At 43.5% G+C, this 26,774-nt stretch overlaps 1 protein-coding gene across 3 annotated transcripts in view; it reads right to left on the bottom strand.

Annotated features, from left to right (window-relative positions):
• Window positions 1-26,774, bottom strand: part of AZI2 (5-azacytidine induced 2) — a 1,152,833-nt gene that overhangs the window by 526,383 nt on the left and 599,676 nt on the right. For 2 of the 3 annotated variants that reach the window (XM_044064752.1, XM_044064753.1), the window contains exons 7-8: window positions 25,867-25,931; window positions 11,132-11,173 (exon numbers count right to left, since the gene is read on the bottom strand). In XM_044064752.1, coding sequence (XP_043920687.1) covers window positions 11,132-11,173; window positions 25,867-25,931 — 107 coding nt within the window. The remainder of the gene's footprint in view (window positions 1-11,131; window positions 11,174-25,866; window positions 25,932-26,774) is intronic. The other variant, XM_044064755.1, reaches the window with a different exon arrangement.

The raw sequence follows: 26,774 nt of genomic DNA, 5'->3' as shown, positions 1-26,774 counted from the left end.
TGGAGTTGTCTGTTCTTATCAGTAATTGTCCTGGATGCAGGAAGTCCTTGAAAGCTGCAATTGCATTTATTACTGCTAGCATTTCCTTTTGATTGATGTGAAGGTGCTTTTCCTTTTGGGACCATCTGCCCTGAATGCACCTGTCCTTCATGTGCACCCCCCCAGGCGTAATCTGAGGCGTTTGTGGTTATGACTTGTTTTGCTTGAGGCTTGCAGAATGGAAGGCCTGTGTTTACTTGACATGCTTGGGCCCACCATAGAAATTCCTTTTGCAAACATGGAATTATTGGTATAATTGCTTCCAAACTGTGACTGTGTTGAGACCATAGATTTTTTAGGTACCATTGAAGTTTCCTCATATGCAGCTTTGCACATGGGATTAGAAGAATGCAAGATGCCATGAATCCCAGAGCCTGCAGGATTTTCCTTGCAGTAAGCCTGGTACTTTTTGCTAGTGTTTCGAAGTACTGAGATAGTTGCCCTTGTTTTTCTGGCGTAAGATATGCCATCTGAGTGTTTGTGTCCAAGTTGGCACCCAGGAAGGTTATTTTCTGAGATGGCGTTTGCCTTGGATTTCTCCTTGTTGATGGTATATCCCAGAGAAAGCAGTAACCGTGTCACATATGCCAGATGTTCCAGTAGTATGTGTTTGCTGTCCGCTTGGATCAGGCAGTCGTCCAGATAAGGGTAAATTTGTATCCCTTGAAGTCTGCAGTAGGCAATCACTGATGCCAGGCACTTTGTGAATATTCTGGGCACAGTAGATAAGCCAAAGGGCAATGCAGAGAATTGATAGTGGATTGAACCTGCAAGAAATCTGAGGTATCTTCTGCAGCTTTGTCTGATTGGGACATGCAGGTATGCCTCCTTGAGGTCCAATGTTACCAGCCAAAACTCATTGCCCAGCATGGGAAGAAGTTGCTGTAATGTGAGCATCTTGAATTTTGGCACGAGTAGGAATGTGTTTAGGATGGTTAAGTCCAGAATGGGTCTCCAGTCGGTTCCTTTTCTTGGTACCAGAAAAAGTCTTGAATAAAAACCTTGACCTTGTTGGTGCATAGGTACCTTTTGTATAGCTCTCATGTTTAGGAGCTTTGAAATTTGCAGTTGTGCCTCTGCCCTTTGATTTTGTGGCAGGTTTGGCATGCCTCACATTTTTGGAAGAGTGTGGAATTGAAATTTGTAGCCTCTGTTTATAATGTCCAGTATCCATTTGTCTGTTGTGACAATATGCCAATTGCTTGCAAATAATGCTAGTTTCCCTCCCAAAGGTGCTGCCAGCTGAGACTTGCTTGGCATGGAAATGAGGGAGTCATTGGGTTTGCTTCCTGTATTGTTGTGCACTGTCTTCACCACCTCTTGGTGCTGGAGATTGCCATTGTCTGCCTCTATATGATCCTTGTGATTGCCCTCTGCCCCTTGTGCGTCTGTATCTACCTCTTTGGGGCTTGTCAGTGGCTGGAAAGGACCAGTTTTTTGAAGGCCAATTTCTGCTAAAACGTGGTGGTTGGACCTGTAAGAAAGCCTTGACAGTTTGCATAGATTTGGCTTTTTTTTCCATTTTCCGTAGTATCTCCTCAGCATTAGTACCAAATAGTACATCCTTTTGTAAAGGAGCATCAAGAAGTTTAGCTTTCACATGATCAGGCAAATTTTGTTCCCTAAGCCAGGCATGTCTGCGAATGACTGATCCTGTCGCAGCCGCTCTACTGGAAGCCTCTAGGGCATCATAACCACATTGTAAGGTGTGTTTACCCACTTGCTCCGCACTATGCATCATATCCTGTAACTCTTTTCAATCTGGTTGTTCAGGTTGAGACATTTTGTTCCTTAATTGTGATAACAGGTACTTGTTGATATTTAATCATATGAAACTGACAGTTTAAGGCCCTCATGGCTAGGGTGGCTGAGGTATATTTTACCCCACCTTTCTAGAGATCTGGATTCCCTTTCTGCAGGGAGTGGATTCTTGGCAGTGGAGGCCTTTAATCCCTTGGGGCCTTGTGAAATGATTTCAGGGTCAGCATTATGGCCTTTGTAGAGAAATTGGTGAGAGCTGGGTACTCTGTAATACCTATCAGGTTTTACTGGTGCAGGAGGCAGAGAATCAGGGTTAAGGCAAGCCTCCGAATAGACATCATCCAGTACATCCAAAACAGGGGGTATAGCCAGAGGTCCGTGCTGAGGTAACCAAAGAAATTTCCTAAGTCTTTTCTTGGAATCTGAAAAGTCTTGGCCTTCCCAATGGAAGTGTTCCCTCAAAGTGTGCAAGGTTTCCCCAAAAGAAAAATCCTCAGGAGGGGATATAGAAGGAATGGACTGTTCTGCATCAGAATCCTCAAAAGGGGAGTAAGAGTGTTCCTCTGCATCAGAATGTTCTGATAAAATGGATCCCTGATCAGAAGAGGGAGATTCTTCCTCCACTCTGGGTCTCGTCAGGAGGGGGCTTAGAACCTCTGATAAGAGTAATTAAATCCTCAGCCATTTTAAGCATCTGTTTCTTAGGCATGGGTCCAGGAGATGGGCCCTGTGCAACAGGCCTCGTGGGATGCCTGGCTGCTTTGGATTTAGTAAAAGCCTTTATAGAAAACGAAGATGAGGGCCTAAATACACCATGGGTGGAGGTGGACCTGTCCACATTAGTAGGCTCGACATTAGCAGGGGCTTCGGGTGTAGTCTGGGAAAGGGCCGAGGACCCAGCGGTCTCGGTTACAGAGGACACCGCCAAAGGAGTGCCGTCGGTAGTCAGGGACTGCAAAGGCGTCTCGCTGAGAACCGGACCACGTGTAGCCTGTTTTGGCGTGGAGTCGGCGGGGACTGCGGGTCTCACGTGACGGTCCTTTTCCTTGCGTTTTTTGGACAAAACGGTATTCGGAGTGTCCGACGACATTTTATAATCAAAAGCTTCAAAGTAGTGTTGGGCGAACTCCGCCCGATGCTTGATAGTGCGTTTATTGAAGGTAGCACAAAAGCGACAGCCCGAGACGTCGTGGTCTGGGCCCAAACAAGGTATGCAAAGGGAATGGAAATCCTTATGCGGTATTTGCTTCCCACAAGAAATACAATTATTAACTTTTTCTGACATCGGTCTGAGGCAAGAAATGTTTCCCCAACGGGGTACTTAGCTTTAATGAAGACTTCGGTTCCAATTTTTTTCGTAATTCAGGAGCTGGCCGACCGGCACTTGCGAACTGCTTCTGCTTCGGGCACCGCGCGGCAAAAAAGACTGGGGAACATGGTGTCGGCTGTGTCTTATATACTCTGGCCTTCCTGACGTCAGAAGAGTAAGCGACGACAACCGACGCCGGAGTAAGACTTTGGAATTCGGCCGACCGAGGGACCGCCTGACGGCTGAAAACCCATCTGTGATTACTGCAGCTGTATGCACGATGAACATCCCTCATAAGTAGATAAGGGTAAATCCAGATTATCAGAAGACTCAGAAGAATCAGAATCCTGGTCAGAAGATTCATAGTCCTAGGTCTCTTAGAAGAGGACGGTTGGCTTCCCCTGATTAAAGTTACAAGGTCTTCAGCCATTCTTATCATTTGTTTTTTAGGCATGGAGGCCTGAGCATGCGGCCTGGTCGTCGGTTTTCTAGGCAAGGTTCGAGGTTTGGGCCTTAAAGAAGAAGGAGGCGTCTGTCTATATGCAAGTCCGTAGGCCTCAATACACCCTCAGAAGCCAGTGCCTGCACAGCGGCTCCGGACCCATCCAAGGTAGAGACATCCGCAGGTTCCACAGTTGAAGCATCCCGCGGCATACCAGACTCCGAATGGGTCTCAGTAGAGGCCTGTGACAGTAGTAGCAGGTAACAGGGGCTGCGAAAGCGCCTCACTGAGTACCGGTGAACTGGCTTAGGAGAAGCGTCGTCGGCAGTTTTAGACTTTGGCGGCCTGTCCCTGTCTTTATCTTTGTGCTTGTTCAGAATACCGGTAGTTGGATGGCTTACCGACGACATTTCTGGATAATTGAACCGAGAATCGAAAAATTTAGAGGCAAATATATACAGACGATGGATTTATTTATTTAACATTTGTTAGATATGGATAGTGCTTTGATTAAATAAAGGAGAAAACCGACAGCAAGGTACGTTGTGGTCAGGGCCTAGGCAAGGAATACAGTACGAATGAAAATCTTTGTGAGGTATTTGCTTTCACAAGTAATGCAATTATTAACTTTTACTGACATCGGTAAGGAGCAAGAAAAAGTTTCCCCAATGGACACCGCACGGCAAGAAAGACTGATGTAATGGCATTGGGCTGCATTTTTTATACCCCTGATGACCTGACGTCATGGAAGAAGGGACAGCAACCGACGCAGGACCCAAGACTTTGTTAATCAGGCCGACTGAGGTCTACTGCAAGCAGATAACCCAAAAGTGATGACTGCAACAGTGAACCACGAAGAACATCTTTGGGCATACCTCTACAGCCTGTAAACAGCTACTGCCCTAGTATGCATTTACTGAAGGATATCAAATGTAAAACTTGAATGTTTGTCACTAATGACTGATTGCAATCATCAGAGAATTATCTGGGTAGGGAAAAGGAGATATTATGGACATTCTGACAACAGGGATAAGTATGGGGTACATGATGTGTTTTACTGTCTTGCTTTTATGCTGTATACTGACTGAGAGGGAGGGATGCTTGTATTTACACAATGTAGCTGCTACAGTTAACTATGCCAGGAAGTGCTGATCTGTAATTCATAGCAGTTAACTGTGCTTCACAGACATGCAAATTACCTGTTAATGAGGTCTTTTCACATTGCGGCTGAAGTGTCTATGAATTGCAAAATACTGCATCAAGGAAACAGGGCCTTTTTACCATGGCCTGTAACATGATGGTGTAAGCACCTTAATGAATCTTTTGGATAGTCTGAGTGCGGAATATGATGGGTAAAGAAATATTACTTATATTAGCAGGGATATATTCTTAGGGCCTGTCAAGGAGAAGCAATTATCTGTGCAATGGAGTTTAGTTTTGGGGGCCTGTAGAGTAGGACCCAAGTGGCACTGATTTCTAACGTAGTAGGAATGAGGGCCCCATTATTAGTTCAGGCTGCCAGCGTAGAGACTGTGTGGTTGTGTAGAAGTCTGAACTTCAGAGTGTAACAGCAGGTCATCTCTTTGTCTTGTGGCCATTTTTGCTTTTAGTAGTATTTTGCAGTGATATCCCTGCCTTCTGAAGTGTCTGATGAACATGCAGATATCTGTTGGTGATAAATTGAAAGAGAGAGCTTTTTTTTTCTTGAGGCATGTACTACTAGGAAGAATCTATATTTTAGTTGAGCTAATAGAATACGTTTGCCTATTGCTATTCTGGAGGACATGGACAGAAAAGATGAGATTCTGTTGGCCCAAAATAGTAAATCTTTTTCCTAGTATTGCCTAGGCACACTCTGAAGTTGATGGACTCGGCCATATTACTAGACAATTAAAAGTAGTACAGTTTTCTACTGCAGTGTTACTGTGATTCAAGATTAATAATGGTGGGGGAATTTTGTTTAGCATTTGCTTGGTTCCAAAAAGCATTACTTCTATTTTGGATGAGTTAAATTAAAAAGTGTTTATTCCTGACCAGGTTGATAAGGGAGAGGAAGTCTGACTACATTTCTTTTGCAGGACTGTGAATTATTTGTTAGAAAAGAAGAGGACCATGTCTTCAGTGCAGAGAAACAGGGGGAGGTGGGACAGATCAAATAATAATTTATTTATGCAGGTGGAGAACAGGAGAGGAGCTTTGTGCAACTCCCTGAATGACTTTGGCTAAAAGTGAAGATGAGGACTTAACTTTTAAACAAATGGCAATTAGAAAGACAGCTATATAACCAAAGTAGAGCATCTGGACTAATACCCACGTCAAGTAGGGGCTGTGCTAGTGTGCTGTGAAATACAAGATCAAAAGTATTGGTCAGTTGGTAAATAAAGCACCATGAACTTCCTCTTTTTTTTCTTTCCTAAGACTGTCTGGTCTAGTCTGTGATGAGTCCAAATGGGTGTCAGTGTGCTGTGACTTGACTAGAATCCATTATGTTTGGATTCATAGGCCCGTAGGTTGATACTAGGCATTCTACCCTAGGGCATTTATAAGCCTAGCCAGAGTGTGTTTGGCTTTCGCTGCACTTTTAGATTAGTTGACTGTGCCTCTGTATAGTAGGTCACAGAAGATAGCCCTTTTAAGGTTAGTTTACTGTGCCTCTGTCTAGTAGGGACACAGAAGAGATCACAGGGGTAAACCTACGATCTCCCATCCACTCGTCAAGATTTCTCTTGAAGAGGGTCATTGAGGGGCTCTGCCTAACATGGATTGGGATTTTGTTCCAGAGTGAGGGGAGCCTCTGGGATATGAATCTGTCCCTCCAGCATGTCCTATTTATTTCTGTGCTGAGGTTTAAGTCCCTGGAGCGTGTAGCTCTAAGGGATTTGGATTTCTTGAGGTGGAGCATGTCCATTAATTCTGGTTTGGACATGGCTTTATACGTCAGGCACAGATCGCCTCTGAGTAGGCGGTAAGCAACTGAGTAGAGCTGGAGTTTCTTTAGCCTAACTGCTGTTTGAGTCCCTTGATCCTCTTGGTGAGGTACTTTTGGGGTCTTTCCAGTTGCTGCAGGTGTCGGGTAAGGTACATCCCAAATGGGGCATTGTATTCAATTATGGGCCTGAGTAGAGGGGCACAATGACCTCTCTTGCTCTAGATGTGAACCCTTTTGTGATAAGGTGGGCTATATAGAAGGTCTTTCTAACCACTTTGGCAACATGATTGTCAAAGGAGAGATTGCTATCTACTTGGGTCCCCAAATCCCTAATTACTACTTCCGTTCTTAATGGATTATCACCTATGTGGTAATTTGTGGGCACTTTGTTTTTCCCAAAGGGGATGACTATGCACTTTTTGGCATTTAGCTTTAGGCCATGGCTCTGGCACCAGTTATCCGTCTCTGTGAGACCCTTTTGGAGGATGCTTGTGTCAGTCGGTGAGTCGATTATGGCACGCAGTTTGCAGTCATCTGCGAACTTGGTCAGCCATAGTCCTCCCGTGTTAGCCTGTACCTCAGAGAAATATATACCCAACAAGAGAGTTCCCAGGACTGATCCTTGTGGGACGCCACTTGTAACTGGTTTAGAGACTGACATGGCACCTGCAATTCCGACCATGTGGGTTCTATCCCTGAGCCAGTTTGCAGCCCATCTTGTGACATGGGGGTTGATATTTAAGCTGGTGAGCTTATTTATGATGCCCGAGTGGGGTATTGTGTCGAAGGCTTTTGCGAGGTCCAGGTAGGCTGTGTGGACTACCTTCCCTTCATCTATGGCCTTGGTGACTGTTTCAAAGAAGTCGACCAGGTTAAAGAGGCAAGATCTGCCTTTAACAAAGCCGAATTGGGTAGGATCCAGTGTTTGGAGGTTCCCAATGTCTTTGTTTGAGTTCCATGATGATATGCTCCATAGCTTTGCAGGCCAGGCTAGTCAGGCTTATAGGGCGATAGTTTCCGGGGTCCGTTGTGGCACCACCTTTGTGGAGAGGGACCACTGTTGCTGTACACCATTCATCGGGTAAATATCCTTTGGTAAGGCTGAGATTGAACAGTGACTTTATGTGAGGGTTCAGTTCTTCTTGGAGCTCGTGTAAGACGCAGCCCGGGACACCATCCGGTCCCATTGATGCTGTGTTTTTTGCTTTGGAGAGGGCAGCTCTCACCTGTGCATCTGTGATGTCAGGGAGGCTACACTCTGTTTGGATAGACATTTGCTCTTTTGGGGGGGGGAAGGGGGGGAAGTTTGCACTGAACCTGTCTGCCAGGATGTTGGCAATGTCTGTGGGTTCAGTGTATTTTTTGTCATTTTGCACCAACTCAGAGCATATCTGGGAGTTGCCACCCAGGTTCCTGACATAACTAAAGGCGGCCTTGTGATTACCTTTAGTGTCTTGTGCAATTTTTCTTTCGAAGCTGGCCTTAGCTGATTTTATGAGGAATCGTAGTTTCTTGTTAGTACTGATCAGAGATGCCTTCCCTTTTTGGGATTTTGCTCTATCATGTAGTAGCTTCCTCCTTCTGTTGTATAGCTTATTTATGGCTGGGGTCCACCAGACAGGTCTCCTGCCTTTGGAGGAGTGAGTCTTGGTTTTATTTGGGATAGCACAATCCATGCATTCCTGTAGGTGTCCATAGAATGCGTTTGTAAAGGATTCTGTGGTTTGGGCCATATTTTCCACTGGCCCGGGGGCTTTGAAGGATTACACCTCGGTTTTGAGAAGTGTGAAGTTTGTTTTTGAGAAGTTCTTCACCGTGGTTTCCTTGGCTGGGGGTGGGGACGGGATATGGATGTCCAGTGAGATTAATTTATGGTCAGATCTTACCAATGAGGGGTATACCTCTGGTATGGAACATAGAGTCCCCATGTTGGTGATGATCAGGTCCAATATGTTTTCCCCTCTTGTGGGAGTGGTGACCAGTTGTTCCATAGCATTTGAGTTTATAAATTCTAAGAAGCATTGGGTGAGGGTGTTGGGGCTTGAGTAGTGCTCCCAGTCTATGTTTGGGTAGTTGAAGTCACCCAATATGATGGTGTTTAGAGAGACCTTCATATTCTCCAGTATTCTCAGGAAAGCTGAGTGGGGTTCCTGAGTTTGGGAGGGTGGTCTGTAGCAAGCTACAAACTGAAATGCAGTTTTGCCCACTGTTAGTTGGGCATGGATGGTCAGATGATTCTTAACTAAATAAATGGACACCAGAAAAAGTCTTAGACTTGATGCAGGATAGGTTTACCCATCGATAAAGAATTCTGTTATCAGAAGTAAGTCTTCAAAAAGTAACTACCCATATTTTCCAAATTCATGCATGCAACCCTACCAAGCAAATTCAGAGATCAGTGCATGCCACCTGAGGCAGAGTTCCCAAACATGGGACGTCAACAAAATCTTTCTCAAGTTAGGTACTCTTCCAGTCCTGTTTACTACTTCAGAAAATCCGAATTGCTTTTAGATACATTGAGTCTTCCTATTTCTTGACAATTTAGCTTTCTTGCATTCCCTGAAGACATCTACACGAAAACACAGTCTGCAATGCGAGTGGCAAAAATAATACAGCTAAATCTGGCAGATCACACATATCTATAGCAATAGAGCAACCAGTTATACCTGCTATGGACCTAATCATGCTCTGTACTAAGGCCATGATTTGGTAAGGCATGGTCCCATAATGGAGTTATTTATTAATTTATGTATTATTTATTACTAGGCAGGTGGGCTAAGTCAACAAGGCCTTTCCAGCAGTGACTCTTACTCCCAACAGCGACACAGACAAAACATAAAATACAGTTAAATACAAGATTATACAGGAATTATGTTATAGGAGGTTATACAACAACTGAGAGAGTAGACCGCAACTAACTACAATAGTATTTATAATACATAGGGTTATGATTAAGTCTCCGATCGTAATCATGTTATTATGTGTTTGAGACATGGATGTCAAGAAATTCACCCTGAGAATGAAGCTTGAGAGATGAATTTTGGCAAAGAACACACAATAAAATTTGGTTATGATGGGTGAGACCCGATCATAAATATGTAGTGCATTGAGTCTTACCAATTCCATTCCCTATTAGTTATAGAAGACAAAAAATGCAATTTGTTTGACAGGATCTGAAACACGGTAAACCACTTGGCAAGTGATGTCACAAGGACAGCAAGTAAGGAAAGTCAGGGAAAGTTTCTAAATTCTGATTTAATTTACATAAGCTACTTACAAACTAACACCTGTAAACTTCCACGGACATAGGAGCAAAGACATTCAGGGACTGAAGGAACATCCCTTCATTTATATCAGACTGTAACAGTGCTTAGGGCGTATGTAACATTTGCTGCACACCTTTGAAAGTACTGTTACACTAGAGCATAACAGGTTTACTTTTGTTCTGATCTTGGAACATAATCATAGCACTCCATGCACTACATACACATTATATACACTATAATTTATTTTTTAGCTTTGCTGCAAAAAAGAAGTAAAAATAAAGTAGTGTTTATTCAATGAATAAAGCACTGCATACCTTGTTTAACAGCAACGCTCTATACAGCTCCAAAGCAAAGTAATCATTTGGCTGTAAGGCTAATATTGTTTAATCTTATATTTAAAAAAGTTACTAGGGCAGCCTAGTCTCTTGGCTTCTGCAGTAATTTATGCAGCTGTACAGGTATGGTAAAATACTAGGTGTTGATTACAAGACATGCTATGAACACTTTCATAATGGAGATTTGTACAAAGGACTACTGACCACAGACATCAACTTGTCAGACAGCACACCCTCATAGAATGTCCTGTACAACAGCAGTACTTCAGTGCATAGCTCTCTAGCAATGACCATGCTTTTGGCCTTTTTCATGAAAGTGATGTGCAGCTAAGCCTGTCAGAATAGCTGACAACCATATATGGGCAAATAAGGTTGCCTGTATTAGGCTGGTACAATGCACATCACATACGGCACTCTAATGTACATGGCACACTACATTTTCAGTAACTAGTTGTAGTGCTGTTCAAGTTTACAGAATTGCTTCCCCTGCTGCTCATGATGACTAAGTAAAGTGCAGAGTGTGTGAGAGTACACTGCATTGTCAGGGGTGTCACAATGCCAAAGACTGAACAAGCCAACCCAAGCAAATGTTTGTTATTCTGCTGTTGAGGCTCTATAGTCCATGGAGAAGTTAATAACAGTCTAAAATGTCTGCCACTTCAGGGAACTTGTTGCCATAAAAGGCAATGGCAATCCCACATGCAACAATACATTTGAATAACTTATCTCTGTGTTCTGAATGGTTGACATATGATGATATTCTAATGTTACGCATAATGCCTTATGTGCTGATATTCCACGTCATATACACCACTAGAAATTGCTCAATCAATAATGAAAACATCAGTGGCATTGAATATAATTACATAAAACCCCGTACATGCCCCCTAAAGAGCACAATGACTCCAGAGTAAATTTTAAGATGTAAATTCAATCCTTATGGGGATTTTCATGTATTCATGTAATAAATGGGTAAGCTGATCCACAACAACTAAATATTAAATGAATGTGTTAGTTTAAAACAATATGAAACAAAAGTATGAAATCTACCTGGAATTTTTCTGCTCCTCATCCATGATTATACCCTCTGCACTTAATACAAACAATGCTTTTAGCTTAGAGATGATAAACTCAAACTCAAGTTATACATAAACAGTCCTTCCTAGAGTTTAATAATGGAAACTATGAAGCAATAAATGGTATATTTATGAAAACACATACAGATTGTCTTGTGTGACCTAAATAAACCTGATCAGGTCAACTCAAACAAATTCTATCACATTAAACTTCCTGATTCATGAATACACATTGATAAGGAATAAATATACAGGTAAATTCAACAAACCCCCTGGTGAGACTATATCAATAAGATATACAAAACTACTACTGAACATTCAAAATTACTCAAGCCATAAAAATATATCTAGATTAAACAAGGTATTAAAAAACATATTTAACTTATAAAATCTTGCAGATTCTACTATGAACTCAGCTCAAAGCCTGAAAGCAGAAATGAGGCATTCTTTAGTTGTATCAGAAAACTGAAAAGGAAAAAATATCACTATAATATGTTATCAATAAACAAGAGAATAACCACCTAACTGTATGACATATTAAACAAACAATATTGTGCACATTTCACAATAAGCAAAGTCATATGCATGTCAGAATGTTCCAGCTTATTAGAGTGATTTTTGAAGAAGGAGGGTAAGCTCAATAGATTGATTAATATTTTGAACTGAACAAATCTTTGGAAGGAAGGATGGATTGGTGCACAATGTTACTCTGTCTGGGTGAAAAATCATGTATGGGGGCGGGACAGACAAAGCCTGCAACTCTGAAACTCTCTGAGCAGAAGTGATGGCAACCAGAAAGAGTGTCTTCCATGATAAAAATTTGAGAAGAGTTGTGGCGGCTGGTTCAAATGGGGGCAACATGAGCCGTGATAACATCAGGTTAAGATTCCACGGGGCGATTGGATCACGAAAAGGGGGACGTAGGTGAAACGTACCTTTCACAAAGGCTTTGCAAAGTCTGTGGGACATGAGAGAATTATCTCCTAGACCAACATGAAAATTTGATATAGCCGCCAGTTGTACCTTTATCGTGGAAGTGGAAGCTCCTTCCTGAAAAATTGTGGAAAGAAACTCTAGTATCTTGTGTACTGGAGCTCCTGATGGATCTATACCCTGTTGCGAGGCCCAGTACGCGAAACGTTTCCATTTGCTATTGTATAGCTTCCTCGTGGATGGCTTATGGGAAGATGCAATGATCTGTTGAACTGCAGGGGACAGTAAAGTTTGACCTGGCTAAGATGGGAAGCAGAGCAGCCAAGCTGTCAGTTTGAGGGACTTGAGAGATGTGTGGGGAACTCCCGACGAGTGCGTCAACAGGTCTGGCACTGAGTCCAGAATCCACGGTTCGTCCACCTGATGAGTTTGAAGAAAGGGAAACCAGATTTGTCGAGGCCAGAATGGGGCTATCAGAATTATGGTCCTTTCCAGACGTTTGGCTTTCTGCAAGAACTTGGGGATTAACGAAACAGGGGGAAAAGCATAAAGGAGACCCGGGGGCCAATCGTGTACCAGTGCGTCCCTGGGGGCGCCCCCCGGAGGGGGTAGTAGGGCAAAGTAGCTTCTGCATTTGGCATTCAATGGGGATGCAAATGGGTCGCAGCAAGGCTGGCCCCATCTGCGGAAAATCATTTCCGCTACTTGAGGTTTGAGGGACCACTAGTGGGGCAACAGGATGGCTCTGCTCAACCTGTCCGCAATCACGTTGGATGTTCCCGGGATGTGCGTTGCTATCAGAAAGTGTCCGGTGGACATAGCCCATTGCCAAATCCTGAGGGCCACTCTGCACAATGGATAAGACCTGGTTCCCCCTTGTTTGTTTATGTACCAGACTACTGACATGTTGTCTGTCTGAACTGTCACTGTTCCCAGAAGCAAGGACTTGTGAAAGTGCTGCAACGCTAGAAACACTGCCCTCAGCTCTAGGACATTGATGTGCAGATTGTATTCCAAGTTGGACCATTGACCTTGGACTGTTCTTCCCTGAAAAAGCCCCCCCCCCCCCGTGGTCACAGTCGCTGTAGGACTGGGTAATACGAACAGTCGGCCTGTTAGATCCTGACTGTGCATCCACCAAAGGAGATCCCGTTTGCAGGAGTTTGTGATTAGGATCTGGTGAGACAGTGGAAGCTGTCGGTACGACCACTGAGCGAAGAGCATCCACTGAAGAATCCTCATATGCATTCTGCCTAGGGGGGCTACAATAAGAGCGGCTGCCATCATTCCTAGGACTCGTAAGATTTGTGCAGGGACTTTACTGCTCTGAAGAAGGATAGTAATCTGACTTCTGAGGGCTGATACCCTTGATGGGGGGAGATTGATTCAAGCCAGGGAAGTGTCTAAATCTGCCCCCTATAAATGAGATACGCTGTGAGGGCAATAGTGCAGACTTTCCAAAATTGATGGTTATGCCTAGAGAGGAGCAAAGGTTGATGGTGTAAATCCCTGGCTTGCACAAGATGATACTCGGTGGTGGCGGATAAGAGCCAGTCATCTAGGTAAGGAAACGCCCATAATCCCATTTGTCTCAAGTGAGACGCTACTACTGCTATCCATTTGGTGAACACTCTGGGGGCTGTGGTGAGGCCAAAGGGCAGAGCACGAAACTGGAAGTGACTGGCTCCCAGCCGGAAGCGCAGATGATCTCTGGATGCTCTGGCCATCTTGATATGGTAGTACGCATCCTTGAGATCTATAGAGCACATCCAGTCACCCTCCTGTAGGAAAGGAAGTATCGACTGAAGCATGACCATCCAGAACTTTGCCTTCTCCATGAAGGTGTTGAATTTGCTGAGATCCAAAATTGGTCTCCAGTCCCCTGTTTTCTTTGGAACTAAAAAGAACCTTGAGTACGTTCCGGATCCTATTTGATCTGCCGGGACTGGTTGGATGACTCTGTTTTCGAGCAGCCTTTTTATCTCTATGACTGCCTGGTCTCGCAGACTGGGTGGAACATCTGGGAGCTTGTTGGGGGTAGGTGGAGTTTTAATAAAAGGAATATTGTAGCCTCTGGTAACTATGCTTTTTACCCAGGAATCTGATGTGAGATTTAGCCAGGCCTCTGGGTATAAAGCTAAGCGACCCCCGACTGCCTCCAGAGTAGGACAGCCGGACCCTGCACTCAGGAGTGCTGGAAGGGCTTCCCAGAGAAAGTCTCTCTGTCACCCTGATTTTGCAGACACCCTCTGCCACCTGGGCGGCGTCTTCCATTTCTTGCCCCTCCTCTGCCTCTGGAGGGGGCATCACTCTGAGTGGGCTGAAAGGATCCCTGAGTCTTTCGGAACCACATTTTTCCGCCTCTATGCCCTTTGGGGTATGGTCTAGACGGGGTGGAAAAACGGACCCCTACGGCAGACAGGGTCTTCCCTTCTTGCTCGCACCTAGTGAGAGTCTCCTTTACTTTGGGGCCAAACAAGGAAGCACCATCAAAGTGGGCGTTTGTAAAGGAAGACTTGAAGGATTCCACAAAGGAGCATAGGTGCAACCAGGATTGCTTCCTCAGAGCAATCGCTGAAGCTGCCGCTCTACTCGATCCTTCGGCTGCGTATGAAATAAGCCCCATGGACGAGTTCACTATGGAGTTGAGGGTGTTAAGCTGTGCTGTCACTTTTTCGGAGACAGCAGCATTTGTGTTACCCTGGAGAGTATCTCCGAGTTCCTTAAGGAGATCTCTCTGTAAACGCGTAAGGTAGTTGAGCGATCTCATGGAGAAGGTCGCAGAACTAAAGGCGCACTTGCCATACCTGTCCATCGTCCTAGAATCCTTACTAGGAGGATGGACAGAGGAAGATGATTTGGACATTTCCTTTTTAGTGGCTGCCACCACCACCATAGTATCCACGGGAACTCCTTTCATAAGGTAACTCTTGTCTTGAGGGGCCGTGATATATTTGTTAGGTCTACGGGGGACCGGTTCCACTGTATCAGGTGATTCCCAAGCTCTACGGGCTACGAGTTCCATTAGCTCGTCAAACGGTGGGGTCACCCAGGAGGTAGAAGGTTGAGCCCCAAATGCCTTCAGCAGTACCGATTCGTCTGCAGAAGGGGTAAGGGATTGCCAATCTCCCCTCTGTTTCAAGATTTCTAAAATGTCAGCAAAGGAGACATCTTCAGAGGGGGACCCTTCTGCTTCATCCAAATCAGTATCCGATGTTAGAGATTCCTGTGGGGAATCAATGTGCCTCCTCTTGCACAATCTTTTCCTCGGTACATCCTCAGAGGGGGCTTCTGGGGATACCTCCGAGGAAGTAGGGGCGCCCTCTGGGGCTTGCTGAGGCATTGGGTCTCGACGCTTAGCAGGGACCGAAGGTACAGAAGCAGAACACGGACCCTTTGGGGAAGGAGAAGAAGATGTCGATGATGTATGTGTCTGTTCAGACAAGACCTTCCTCATGATGTCGAAGGCACCGGTGCCCTGGTCCGAGGATGCCACCGGTTCCGAAGAAGCCGACAGCCTCCCTGGAACCGGAACAACGGGCTCCGACCCTGAGGACGGAACCAAACTGATCTGAGCCGAGGCCCCGAGGGGAAGAGTCGGAACCGAAAGTTCGGTTCGACTGTTCCCCATGGAACCTAGGAAAGACCGTCGGCTCCGAGACCCCCCCCGGCTGGTTCCGAGGGTGTCAAGGTTAAAGGTGTCGATAGCACTGCTGGAGCCTTTGGCACAGAGGGCTCTACACTCATCGGCTCTTCGATTCCTGGCACCAACGACTCGACAGGTCTCGGAGGAGGATTGGTCGAAGGGGTAAGGAAGGGTCTCGAGTTTCGATACCAACTGGGATGAAACTTCGATCAGTTTGGACAGAGCCGAGTTCTCCATTAGCTTCTGTACCACTCGGTCGACGTCGGAATCGGAAAGCGGCCTCGAAGAATGGGTCGAAGGGGCCGAAGCCGTCATCGAGTGAAGGATTGAAGGCGGTGGTAACTCCGACACTGGCTCCAACACGGTAGTCTCGATCAGAGACAAGGACTCGACGCCCAACCCCGAGGTCTTTGGAGACGGCGTCCGAATCTGAAAAAAAAAACTGCCTTGCCCAGCTTTCATCAACCTCCTCAAAAAAAAGTTATGCACTTACCATAACATTCCATGGGTGCTGTCCTTCTTGCCCTTTATTCTCACTGATGGGTTGGATCTGTCTCGCCAATTTTCCAAGCACAAGGTCTTCAGCAAACCTCGTGGGCTCCTGTACCCATAATGCAACCCTCTAGTTTCCTCAGATCTTGTTTGCCTCCAGCAGTCTTATAGAATAGTTTATATATATATATATATATATATATATATATATATATATATATATATATATATATATATATATATATATATATATATATATACATACATACACACACACATACATACACACACACACACACACACACACATATATATATATGTATACATGTGTATATGACTCAAAAAAATTAGAAAACAATGAGTTCTGAGGCTATATGGCTCTGTAGTATCGAATTTGTGCTACTTGGTCTCCCAGGGGTATAGCCAGAGGGGTATTGAGGGAGGATTAAGAGAATAAAGGGCGAGATGGACAACAACTTAACTTTTTTGTGTGATGTTGTCAATATCACCTTTATTCTTACTGATGGGACCGCATCCCAAGCAACCTGACTCTTGGGTGGCTGGAGAATTTTCCTCAGAACCATAAAACCGAAAGAGGGTTTACTCCTAGTGGCCAAATCCACTTTGTAATGAGTAATAAAAGTAATGCCCAAGTTGCTGCAGCAAAAATGTTATCCAATGGCAATCTAGCTTGAAAGGCTGTGGACATGGCTACAGACCTAGTGGAATGAGCTGTAATAGTATCTGTAAGAGGCTATTCTTTGAATTATAAATGTAAGATGGACAGGGTGGGAGGCTAGCATAATGGTTAAGGTGTTTACCTTGCAGACACAAGGTGCAGGGTTTGATTCTCACAGGGGGTAATTGGCTAGGCTTAAAATGGCCCACAAGGGCAGTTAGTCTAGTATGAACCTTTACAGGCACAACTAGTACCAACCTATGAACCTATATTCACCCCGGGGATCATGTCAGTCGCCCTGCTAGACAGGGGTCCAGGGAAGTAAATACTGTGGGAAGAAATATACAGGGAATTGTTATGGTTAGGCTTGTATAGGCCCTAGGGCCGATAGCCTAGTACCAACTAGGAACATAATGTAAGCCATTTCGATAAAGTAACCTTTGTGACTGGTTGACCTTTTTTAATACCAGAATAAGAGATGAACAGTTGATCTGATTTTCTAAACTCAGAGGTCCTATGCAAGTAAAAACATAACTGTCTATGAACATCTAGGAGATGCAGTGAATATTCTCCTTTATTTTGGAAGTTAGGGAAGAAAACTGGCAACTCTATAAATTGGTTGAGGTTACTTTCCAACACAACCTTTGGTAGAACAGAAGGGTTCATGCGTAAGGAAACTCTGTCCTTATGAAAAATTAGGTATGAGGGCTTGACAGATAATGCTAGCAATTCAGAAACTCTTCTGGCCGAAGTAACAGCCACTAAAAAGTGTTTTTTTCCAGGAGAGGTACTTTAATTCACATGTTGCTGATGGTTCAAAGGGGGGGCAGGTGATGTTAGATAAAATGAAATTAAGATCTCAGGGGGCTGTTGGATTGTTATATGGTGGTCTTAACATAGTAGTTCCTTTCAAGAAGGCTTTACAGAATCTGTGTGACATAATCCTACAACCATTTTCTCCTATATGAAAAGTGGAAATTGCTGCCAACTGGACTTTAATAGTGATTGCGGTAGCGGCTTCATTGAAAAGTTCTGCCAAAAACTCTGGAAAAAACTGTATGTCTGCAGTAAAGGGGTCTAACTGATTATTGTTGGCCCATGTAACAAATCTTTTCCAATTTGCTCCTGTACAGTTTCTGTGTAGATGTTTTATGGGAAGACAGCAAAATATGTTTGACTGAAGAGGAGTGGAGAGGATACCTGGCGATCAGGGGAAGTGGAGCAGGCAAGCTGTTAGTCTGAGATTGTCCAGGTTGGGGTGAACCATCCCTGACGGGTGACTCAGGAGGTCTGGAGCAGGGTCCAGAATCCATGGTTTATCCCGAAGATTAGGCTGAAGAAAGGGGAACCAGATTTGACAAGGCCAATAGGGGCAATCAGGATTACTGTAGTCTCCCAACAAATTTGCTTTCTGCAAAAACTTAGAAATTAGGGACATAGGAGGAAAGGCATAAAGAAGTCCCGGAGGCCAATTGTGAACAGCTTCCCTTGGTGACTCCCCCATGGGTGGGATCAGAGCAAAATAGTTGCTACACTTGGCACTGATGGAAAATGCAAAGAAATTGCAGCAAGGCTGGCCCCATTTCCGGAAGATCTTTCCTGTAATCTTTTGACTGAGAATCAGAAAGCAGTTGGAAGCTGTTACCCACTGCCAGACCTTCAGAGCTTCTTGACAAAAGGGGTAAGATCTGGCTCCTCCTTGTTTGTTTATGTGCTAGACTACAGGCATGTTGTCCAACTGGACTGCTATTGTCCCTAGAGGGAGTGCGTCTTGAAATGCTTGCAATGCTAAAAGCACTGCCCTCATCTCTAGGATGTTTATGTGAAAGTGTGCATCGTGTTCTTGCCAGATGCCTTGGACAGTCTTCCGCCCAATCTAGGAAGAGTCCATGGTCACCGCGGCTTAGGGTTGAAGGGGAATAAAGTGATGGCCCTGACATATCAGGGGGGAATTGATCCACCACTGTAGATCCTTTTTGCATGAATCAGTTATCATAACTGTGCATCACTGGAAGATCTAGAATTGACCATTATGCTGAAAGTAACAACTGAAGCATTCTCATATGGAGAAGAGTAAGAGAAATTAGAACAATTGAAGCTGCCATTTTTCCCAGTAATTGGAGAACTAGTTTGGCAGAAGCTCATTTCTTCCTGATCAGCATTCTTACATAATGTTGAAGGTCGCGCACTCTGTCTTGTGGAAATTTTGCTGCCATAGTTGTGTATTTCTGCCCCTATGAATACCAAGGACTGACATGGCTCTAGAGCAGATTTTTCATGATTTATGGTAATCCCTAGGGAGGAACAGAGCTGTAGAGTGTAGTCCCTGGTTTGTAGCAGAAGATGCCTGGTCGGGGCAGTTATGAGCCAGTCATCCAGATATGGAAACACATGGAATCCTCTGCTTCTCAGGTGAGCCACCACTACAGCCATACACTTAGTGAACACTCTGGGGGCGGTAGTGAGACCAAAGGGCAGAGCTCGAAACTGGAAGTGACTAGCTCCTAGCCAGAAGTGCACAAACCTTCTGGATCACCTTTCCATTAGAATGTGGTAGTACGTATAGTGAAGGTCTATACAGCACATTCAATTGTCTTTTTCCAGGAATGGAAGTATCAACTGGAGTGCCACCATCTGGAACCTGGACTTTTTCACAGACTTGTTTAGATTGCTGAGGTCCAAAATGGGTCTCCAGTCCTTTGTTTTCTTAAAAGAAGCTTAAGCTAGTTCCAGATCCTCTCTGGTCTGCAAGGACTTCTTTGATGAATCTTTCTTTGCAACTTTTGGATTTCTAATGTTGCTTGTTCTTTCTGACTGGGTGGAACGTCTGGAAGTGACTTGTTTACTGAGTGGGAAAGGAGAAAGAAATTATATATCCTCTGGATATTATGTCCTCCACCCATTTGTTGTTTATCATCTTTTGCCAGGTTTCATGGTGCAGAGATAATCGATCCCATACTGCCTCCAGAGGCGAACAATCGGGCACTCCTTCAGCAGCGCTGGAAGGGTCTACCAAAGAACGATTCTCTGGAGCCCTGATTTTGTGAGCCTCCCCTATTGCAAGGGTGGCATCTTCCACTATTGTTCCCACCTCTGCCTCTGGGGAACTTTCACCCTGTGCATCTTGGAAAGACCTCTGAGATTTTCTGAAATACATCTTCCCACTACCTCTTCAACCTTTGCGAAAGGGTCTAGTAGGTGTGGAAAAATGTACTGCAACAGCAGATAAGGTCTTACCTACTTGTTCACACCTGATGAGCATTTCTTTTACTTTGGGCCCAAAAAGAGAAGAGCCGTCAAAAGGAGCATTAATGAAGGAAGACTTGAAGGGCTCAGAGAAATCGCAAAGGTGCATCCAGGCCTGTCTCCTGAGAGAGATGCCTGAACCAGCTGCCCTACTCGTTCTATCTGCTGCATATGGTATAAGCCTCATGGAAAAATTCGCGACTGAGTTTAGGATTGCGAATTCGCGACTGAGTTTAGGATTGCGAGCTGAGCATTGACTTCATCTGTCACTGCATCAGCTACCGCTCCTTGGAGGAAGTCTGACAGTTCCTTTAGCAGGTCCTGCTGCAATCTAGTGAAGTGGGTAAGATAATTCAGTGACGGCAAAGCAAAGGTAGTTGATGAAAAGATGCACTTTCCATACCTACCCATGGTCCTGGAGTCTTTATTCAGAAAATGGATAGCAGAGATGGTCTCGGAAAGCTCCTTTTTACTGGCCGCAGCCACGGCCATGGCATCAACTGCTACACCTTTTGTCAAAATATTCTTGCCCTTAGGGGCTGTAATATATTTATTTGGCCTCCTTGGAGTAGGCTCTATGGTATCTGGGGTCTACCAAGCCTTCAGACAGATTAAGTCAACAAGCTCATTGAAAGGAGGGGTCACCCAAGAGGTTGAAGGGCGAGACCCAAAGGTCTTCAGGTAAACAGACTCATCGGCCGAAAGGGAGGTGGACTGGCAGTCACCTCTCTGCTTCAAGATTTCTAGGATGTCTCCAAAGAATACATCTTCATGGAGTGACCACAGGGAACCTTCTGCTTCATCGAGGTCGGTATCAGATGCGACTCCTCTGGGAAGTCAAGATGCCTCCTCTTGCATGTCCTCTTCCAAGGGACATTCTCAGTTGGATATTCTGGGGAGGTTTCAGAAGGGGGGGTCCCCTGCTGGACATCCTGAGGCCTACTGTCTCTGTGGACCTATGGAGAGGGTAGGTGTGAAGACTGACACCTGAATAGAACTGGGAAGAAAATCCGAAGGAGACCGTCTCAGACTGAGAGGTAGTCAGAACCCTCCTCATAACTTCAAAGGCGGTCCGCTCCTGCTCCGAATAACTCCCCAGATCCAACAAACGAGTTGTCAGAGCCAAAGGAACCCGGGGAACAGAAGATGGAAGCTCCGAATCTGAGGTAGCAGCCAAACTCACCCGCCCTGAGGAACCCAGAGGCAGGGTCGGATCCAGTGAGATCTGAATCAGCTCCGCGAACCCGACCAGGGAGTGTCAGCTCCCAGAGGTCTCCTGCTCCGACTGGGCAGAAACACTCTGGGCAGATACTGGATCCAAGGAGTCTATGGGTCCTAGACCAGATACAGACACAAGCTGGATACTGGAATCTTCCGGCTCCGAAACCAAGAGACGGATTGGAAGAGGAGCAGGCACTGAGGGGGAAGACTGTGTCTGATCCATTTCCTTTGGGTTTGTATTCATTAATAATTTGGCTAAGGCTGGTGTCTTCAATAGTCTATCCACATCTTCATCAGACAGACTCCAGCTGGACTGGGTAGAGAGGGCAGGTGACCTTGATCTGGCTAAAAAAGGTGATGGGAGCCAAGAATGGACTGATTCCAGGGAAGGCGATCAGCTCCTGTATCTAAACTCAGAGGGTAAGATCGACTTTGGGGCAGAGGGATCTTGTTGCCCTGAAGAAGTCTTGGATCTGACTTGAGTAGTCTGCTCCATTTCCTTTGGAGCTGACAGCTTGGGAGCTTTGTTTCAGCTTTGAAGAAGCTCGCTTTTGTGGTTTGTCCAATTTTTCAGATTTTGAAGATTCCGGCGATATAGCCTCAGAAAACGGGATCTTAAACAGACTTTTTAGAATAAGCTTATTTATACACTCTATCAATGCTCTGTGGTTAAATCCATGGCACAGGGAGCATGACTCTTGTAAATGAAGAGGCCCCAAACAATAAACACACAGAATGTGTGAGTCGCTTAGGGGCATCTTTTTCCCACACTTCTCACATTTCTTGAAGCCTAAGGGCTTCCCCCCTTCCTGCTTTTGAGACATATCTATATCAAAAGGAAAAGGACAGATGGAGAGGAACACAGCACACATGCATACAGAAAACTTGGAGAAAGTCCTCTAACTTGGATTAAAAATTTAAAATGTGAGAGTGATTTTTTTTTTTTAAATGATTAGAAAAGGGAAGGTAGGAAAGAGGGGACAGAATGTCCTCCAATTTACACGGACGCTAACTACTTAGAGAAAGTGCAGAAAGAGACCAACACTCACTCACTAAAGGGTCTAGATATAAAGTATTTCTCAAGAGAAAAAGATTATTCAAGTATTAGAAGGTTAGAAATGTATAATAATAATAAAATATATCAAACACTCAAGCCCAGAGCTTGCTATCCAACATCTTTCCTGTGCGGCAAGTGAGATCTGAGGAAACTAGGGAGTTACAATCATGGGTAAAGAAGGAGCCTACAAGCTTTGTTGAAGACCTTGAGCTTGGAAAATGGCCAAGATGGATCGGACCCGACCCATCAGTGAGAATAAAGGCGAGACTGACAACATTACATCTTAAGTTATAGATTATCTACCTATGCCAAAGTGGTGCATCCACATCACTTTTTGAACTTCAGTGTTTAAACCCATTAATCTCCATTCTTCCTTGTACTTTAGGCTCCCCCATTCCCTCTTACTATTTTTTTTTTCTATATGCTTGCTGGCATTGTGCCTTCTGACCACTGAGCCAGCTCCTACTACTGTCTTGACTCCATTCTCTCTCTCTTACTGGGTATTCCTGGTATGGTGGAGAGAGAGCTGATCAAATGGATCACAGCAATCTGTAACCTTCTGTATCCTATCCCCCCTCAGGATGGGCACACCCATCCTCTCCACACAGTTCCAAGAGACATCATTAAGAACAGGTCTCCTTAGCCATACTCAGGGCGTCACTGAATGTTACTGGAGATATTCCCCTTACCATCCTAGCAACCTTACAATGCCTATAAAAAAGCCTCTATACATTTTTGGTAGAATATCCAGAACTAAGCACATTATTCCAAGTGACATGTCAGATGTACCATGTATAACCTTAATTACCATTCAAGTTAAGATCTCTATGTGGTATATTACAGTTTATCTTTACTTCCAGAAAATACAACAATTATTTTTAATAATTAAATTGCCCATTACGGACTCCACACATTTTCCCTAAAAGGATATATAAAATTAATTCCTTTCAGGTGAAACTTACCAACACAGATACATGCATACATAAATACAGCTTTGTCAAATGGTTTCTTAGCCCTTATTCATTCACTGTTAATAAAATGGGATACCCAGGAATAATAGAAATACAGCATTTACTAAATAAACAATCATTCAAGAAGGTATACATTGTTACATGTTATAATTAGCTCAAAGTACAACTGTTCTGTTAGGCTGGACAGAAATCACTTGCAGCTCTGAAAAGAAACGCTTAAGTGTAATAGAAAAGTTTTATACTGAACAAGTAAAACATCTCTTTGCAATAATCTGCTCAACTAAAGCTTTATTACATGTTTTAATTGCTTAATCTCAGTAATAAATTTCCCAAATTCAGTATGCTTTAAGATTTCTGGGTGGATGTAGCAAAACTGCCTTTAATGCACTGTAGGCATGGTACATTCAATGTAGTGCATAACATTAGTAGTACTGTAGTTGTGCAGCTGAACAGAGTACATTTGGTACCAAAGATACAAAGAAGAATGCATCAACCTGTCAGCACTACATGAAACAATTAGCAAATACAATCACAGTTTCACAGGTAACTACTAGGCAATTAGTCTGTAAACCAATACACCCTTAGCGAAACCCTGCATTTAGAAGTTCATTCCAGTATCGAGGACAGAATGAGACAGTCCTGGTGATAATTAGAAGCTGCCCATAGAATTATCTAGGTTTACTTTGAAGGTGACAAAGATGCTACTTTGCTTGACACAAAGCAGAAGTGTTTTGAGGTGAGGGCTATGCTTGTTGTGAAAGATTCATATCCCATGTGCCTTATTTGTTGATGAATATTTAGTTACTTTTTAACACCTTTATTGAATTATCACTTAAGACACAGGTAAACATATAAGACAAACCATATTAACATATCTCTGTTGCACACATTATAAATTACATATATTCTTTTGTATATTTAATATGAATTATTTGCTAGAAGAGAAAAGGACCACGTCAACAGCAACCATGGGACGTCAGCAAAGTTGTTTTCTAGTCAGGTACTCTTCCAGTCTCGTTGCTGCTTCAAAAAATTCAAACTGCTTTCACATACATCGAGGCTTCCTACTTCTTGACATTACATAAACTGATCAATTTCAGCCTTCCCTTAAACCTCACTCTGCCTCCAAAACATTATGCTGCATGCACTGTACCCACAATTTTAATTTCTTTTCATGCAATTTGCTCCTACCCTTTTTTTTTTTTTTAAAGATCCCACTTCCAATTCTTTTACCGCTGTTACAATATTTAATACTCCAAGTGCAGTTGGTTTAGAGTTTGATATCCATTTTGCATTAATTACTTTTTTTGGCAGCCACCAAAATTAAACTTAACAAGGCCTTAATATATCTAGGCAATTCAGATCCTGTATTGCAGCTCAAAAAATAATTTCCTTAGTTACACCCGTTTGCTCACCCAAGAATATTTAGTTACTTTATCATGGTATTTGAGGAACCATTTGCTCTGTGAAGGTAAAGAAGGTCAAACAGGGTTGGTACTTTCATAACTCAAAAAGGCCAGACACAGATCCCCAAGGAGAAGTCTACCAGAAACTGAGTATACAGAGAGGACTTCTAGTCTGTCTTGATAATTAAGATTTTTTCAAGCCACTGACATTTTTATTAGAAATCCCTCAGATGTCTCAAGATGAGATATATATTTAGACAAATACACGTGGACTAGGGCATTACATTCAATAATGGGTCTGATAAAATATGAGTACACAGGAATCAGGACTTTGCAGGATCTAAAGGAGGTGGCCTTAGAAATCAAATGAGCCATATAGAAGGCTTTCCAAAATACTGCAGTAACATGATGGTCAAAAGATAAAAGAATTATCAACAAGAGTGTCTTGATCTCTTATGCAAGTGTCCGAATGGAGGGGTGTCTCACCTATACAGTATGGGTAAACGCTTTGATTACCAAAATTAACTAGACTACATTTTTCATATTTAATTTGCGACCACTGTGCCTGCACCAATTGTTGACATGGTCTAATCCACGTTGGAGCAATTACAAGTCAGTGAAAGATATAATACAACTCTCAATTTATAGTCATCTGCAGACTTGGATATCATATGCCAGGGGTGTTGGCCAAAAGTCTGAGAAACAAATGCACAAAGGTGGCCCAACACTGATCCATGTGGCACACCACTGTTAGCGTTTATGCTGTCAGAAGTGATACATGCCGCTTTAACTACAGGGGGTTCTGTCAGACAACCAGTTAGCCGCCCACAGTATAACACAATGATCTATATTCAGACTTACAGGTTTATCGAATGTCTGCAAGAGGAACACAGTAAAAGGCCTTGGCCAGGTCCAGATATGCTACACGTAATACACACACACACACACACACACACACACACACACACACACACACACACACACACACACACGTGCATAGAAACATATCCACACACACAGATACTATCAAATACAAAACAAAATGGAAATTAACATACCCATTTGGAATGCCTCGTCCTTGCAAAATCTCATTACTAGGGGAAGCGGTTTGATGGCCCTGATCCTAAAACAAAACGGCATATATCAGAAACAAACAACAAGATAAATTAAGTTTATTTTCACAAGAAAGGACAGCTACATGACAGGTAAGTATTTCACAAGTTACTTAATTTTTCTAATGTAACTAAAGAATTAGCTTATACATACATTTAGGGTGACTATCATGCCTTTCACAGTAGTATTTAGTCCCAATACCTTACTAATGTCTGCTAACAAAAGATAACTTGCAAATCATCTATTAAAACATCAGTAATACTATCGTTGGTACACAGTGACATCTACTGGCCACTGCTGAGAACTGGCAAATTGTGCCAATTAAATGTATCTTGTTTTCTTAGATGTTTCACAAGAGTCTGACATAATTTTGCCTATTAAAAACATTTAATAATCCACATCAGCTTGAGACATTAGCTTTACAATTACATACGGGTCACCAAATCCATCTTGCTAAAAGGAAAAAAATAAATGATTGCTTCAAAATATGTAGAAGAGCTTGCTTTACCATTAAACATACTACTCGAATGTTGAAAGTTTTCTGTGGTGCACTGATTCAGAAATGTAACCAGCACTTCTGTATACCAAGCAAACTGCATAAAGTGCACCACAGAATTATAAAATCCTTCTTCCCCAAAAAGAAGCCCAAGTAAATAGTTAGCCTAGTTCGACATCAACAAACCATCTGAATTAAAAACATTATTCTTGAAGTGCAATGAATGAAAGTGCAGTGTTGTTCCATTCTTAAATGTTTATACATGCTGAAAAACAGAAGAAATTTTGCAAAATCAATTTTGAAAGAAAATCATTATTTTGTTCATTCACTTATAAGACATAATGAACATCTGCACAA

Source organism: Protopterus annectens, chromosome 3.part0, assembly GCF_019279795.1.
Source record: "Protopterus annectens isolate FY-2018-M chromosome 3.part0, PAN1.0, whole genome shotgun sequence".
Lineage (NCBI taxonomy): Eukaryota > Metazoa > Chordata > Ceratodontiformes > Protopteridae > Protopterus > Protopterus annectens.
This window is presented reverse-complemented; position numbering and strand designations above follow the sequence as displayed.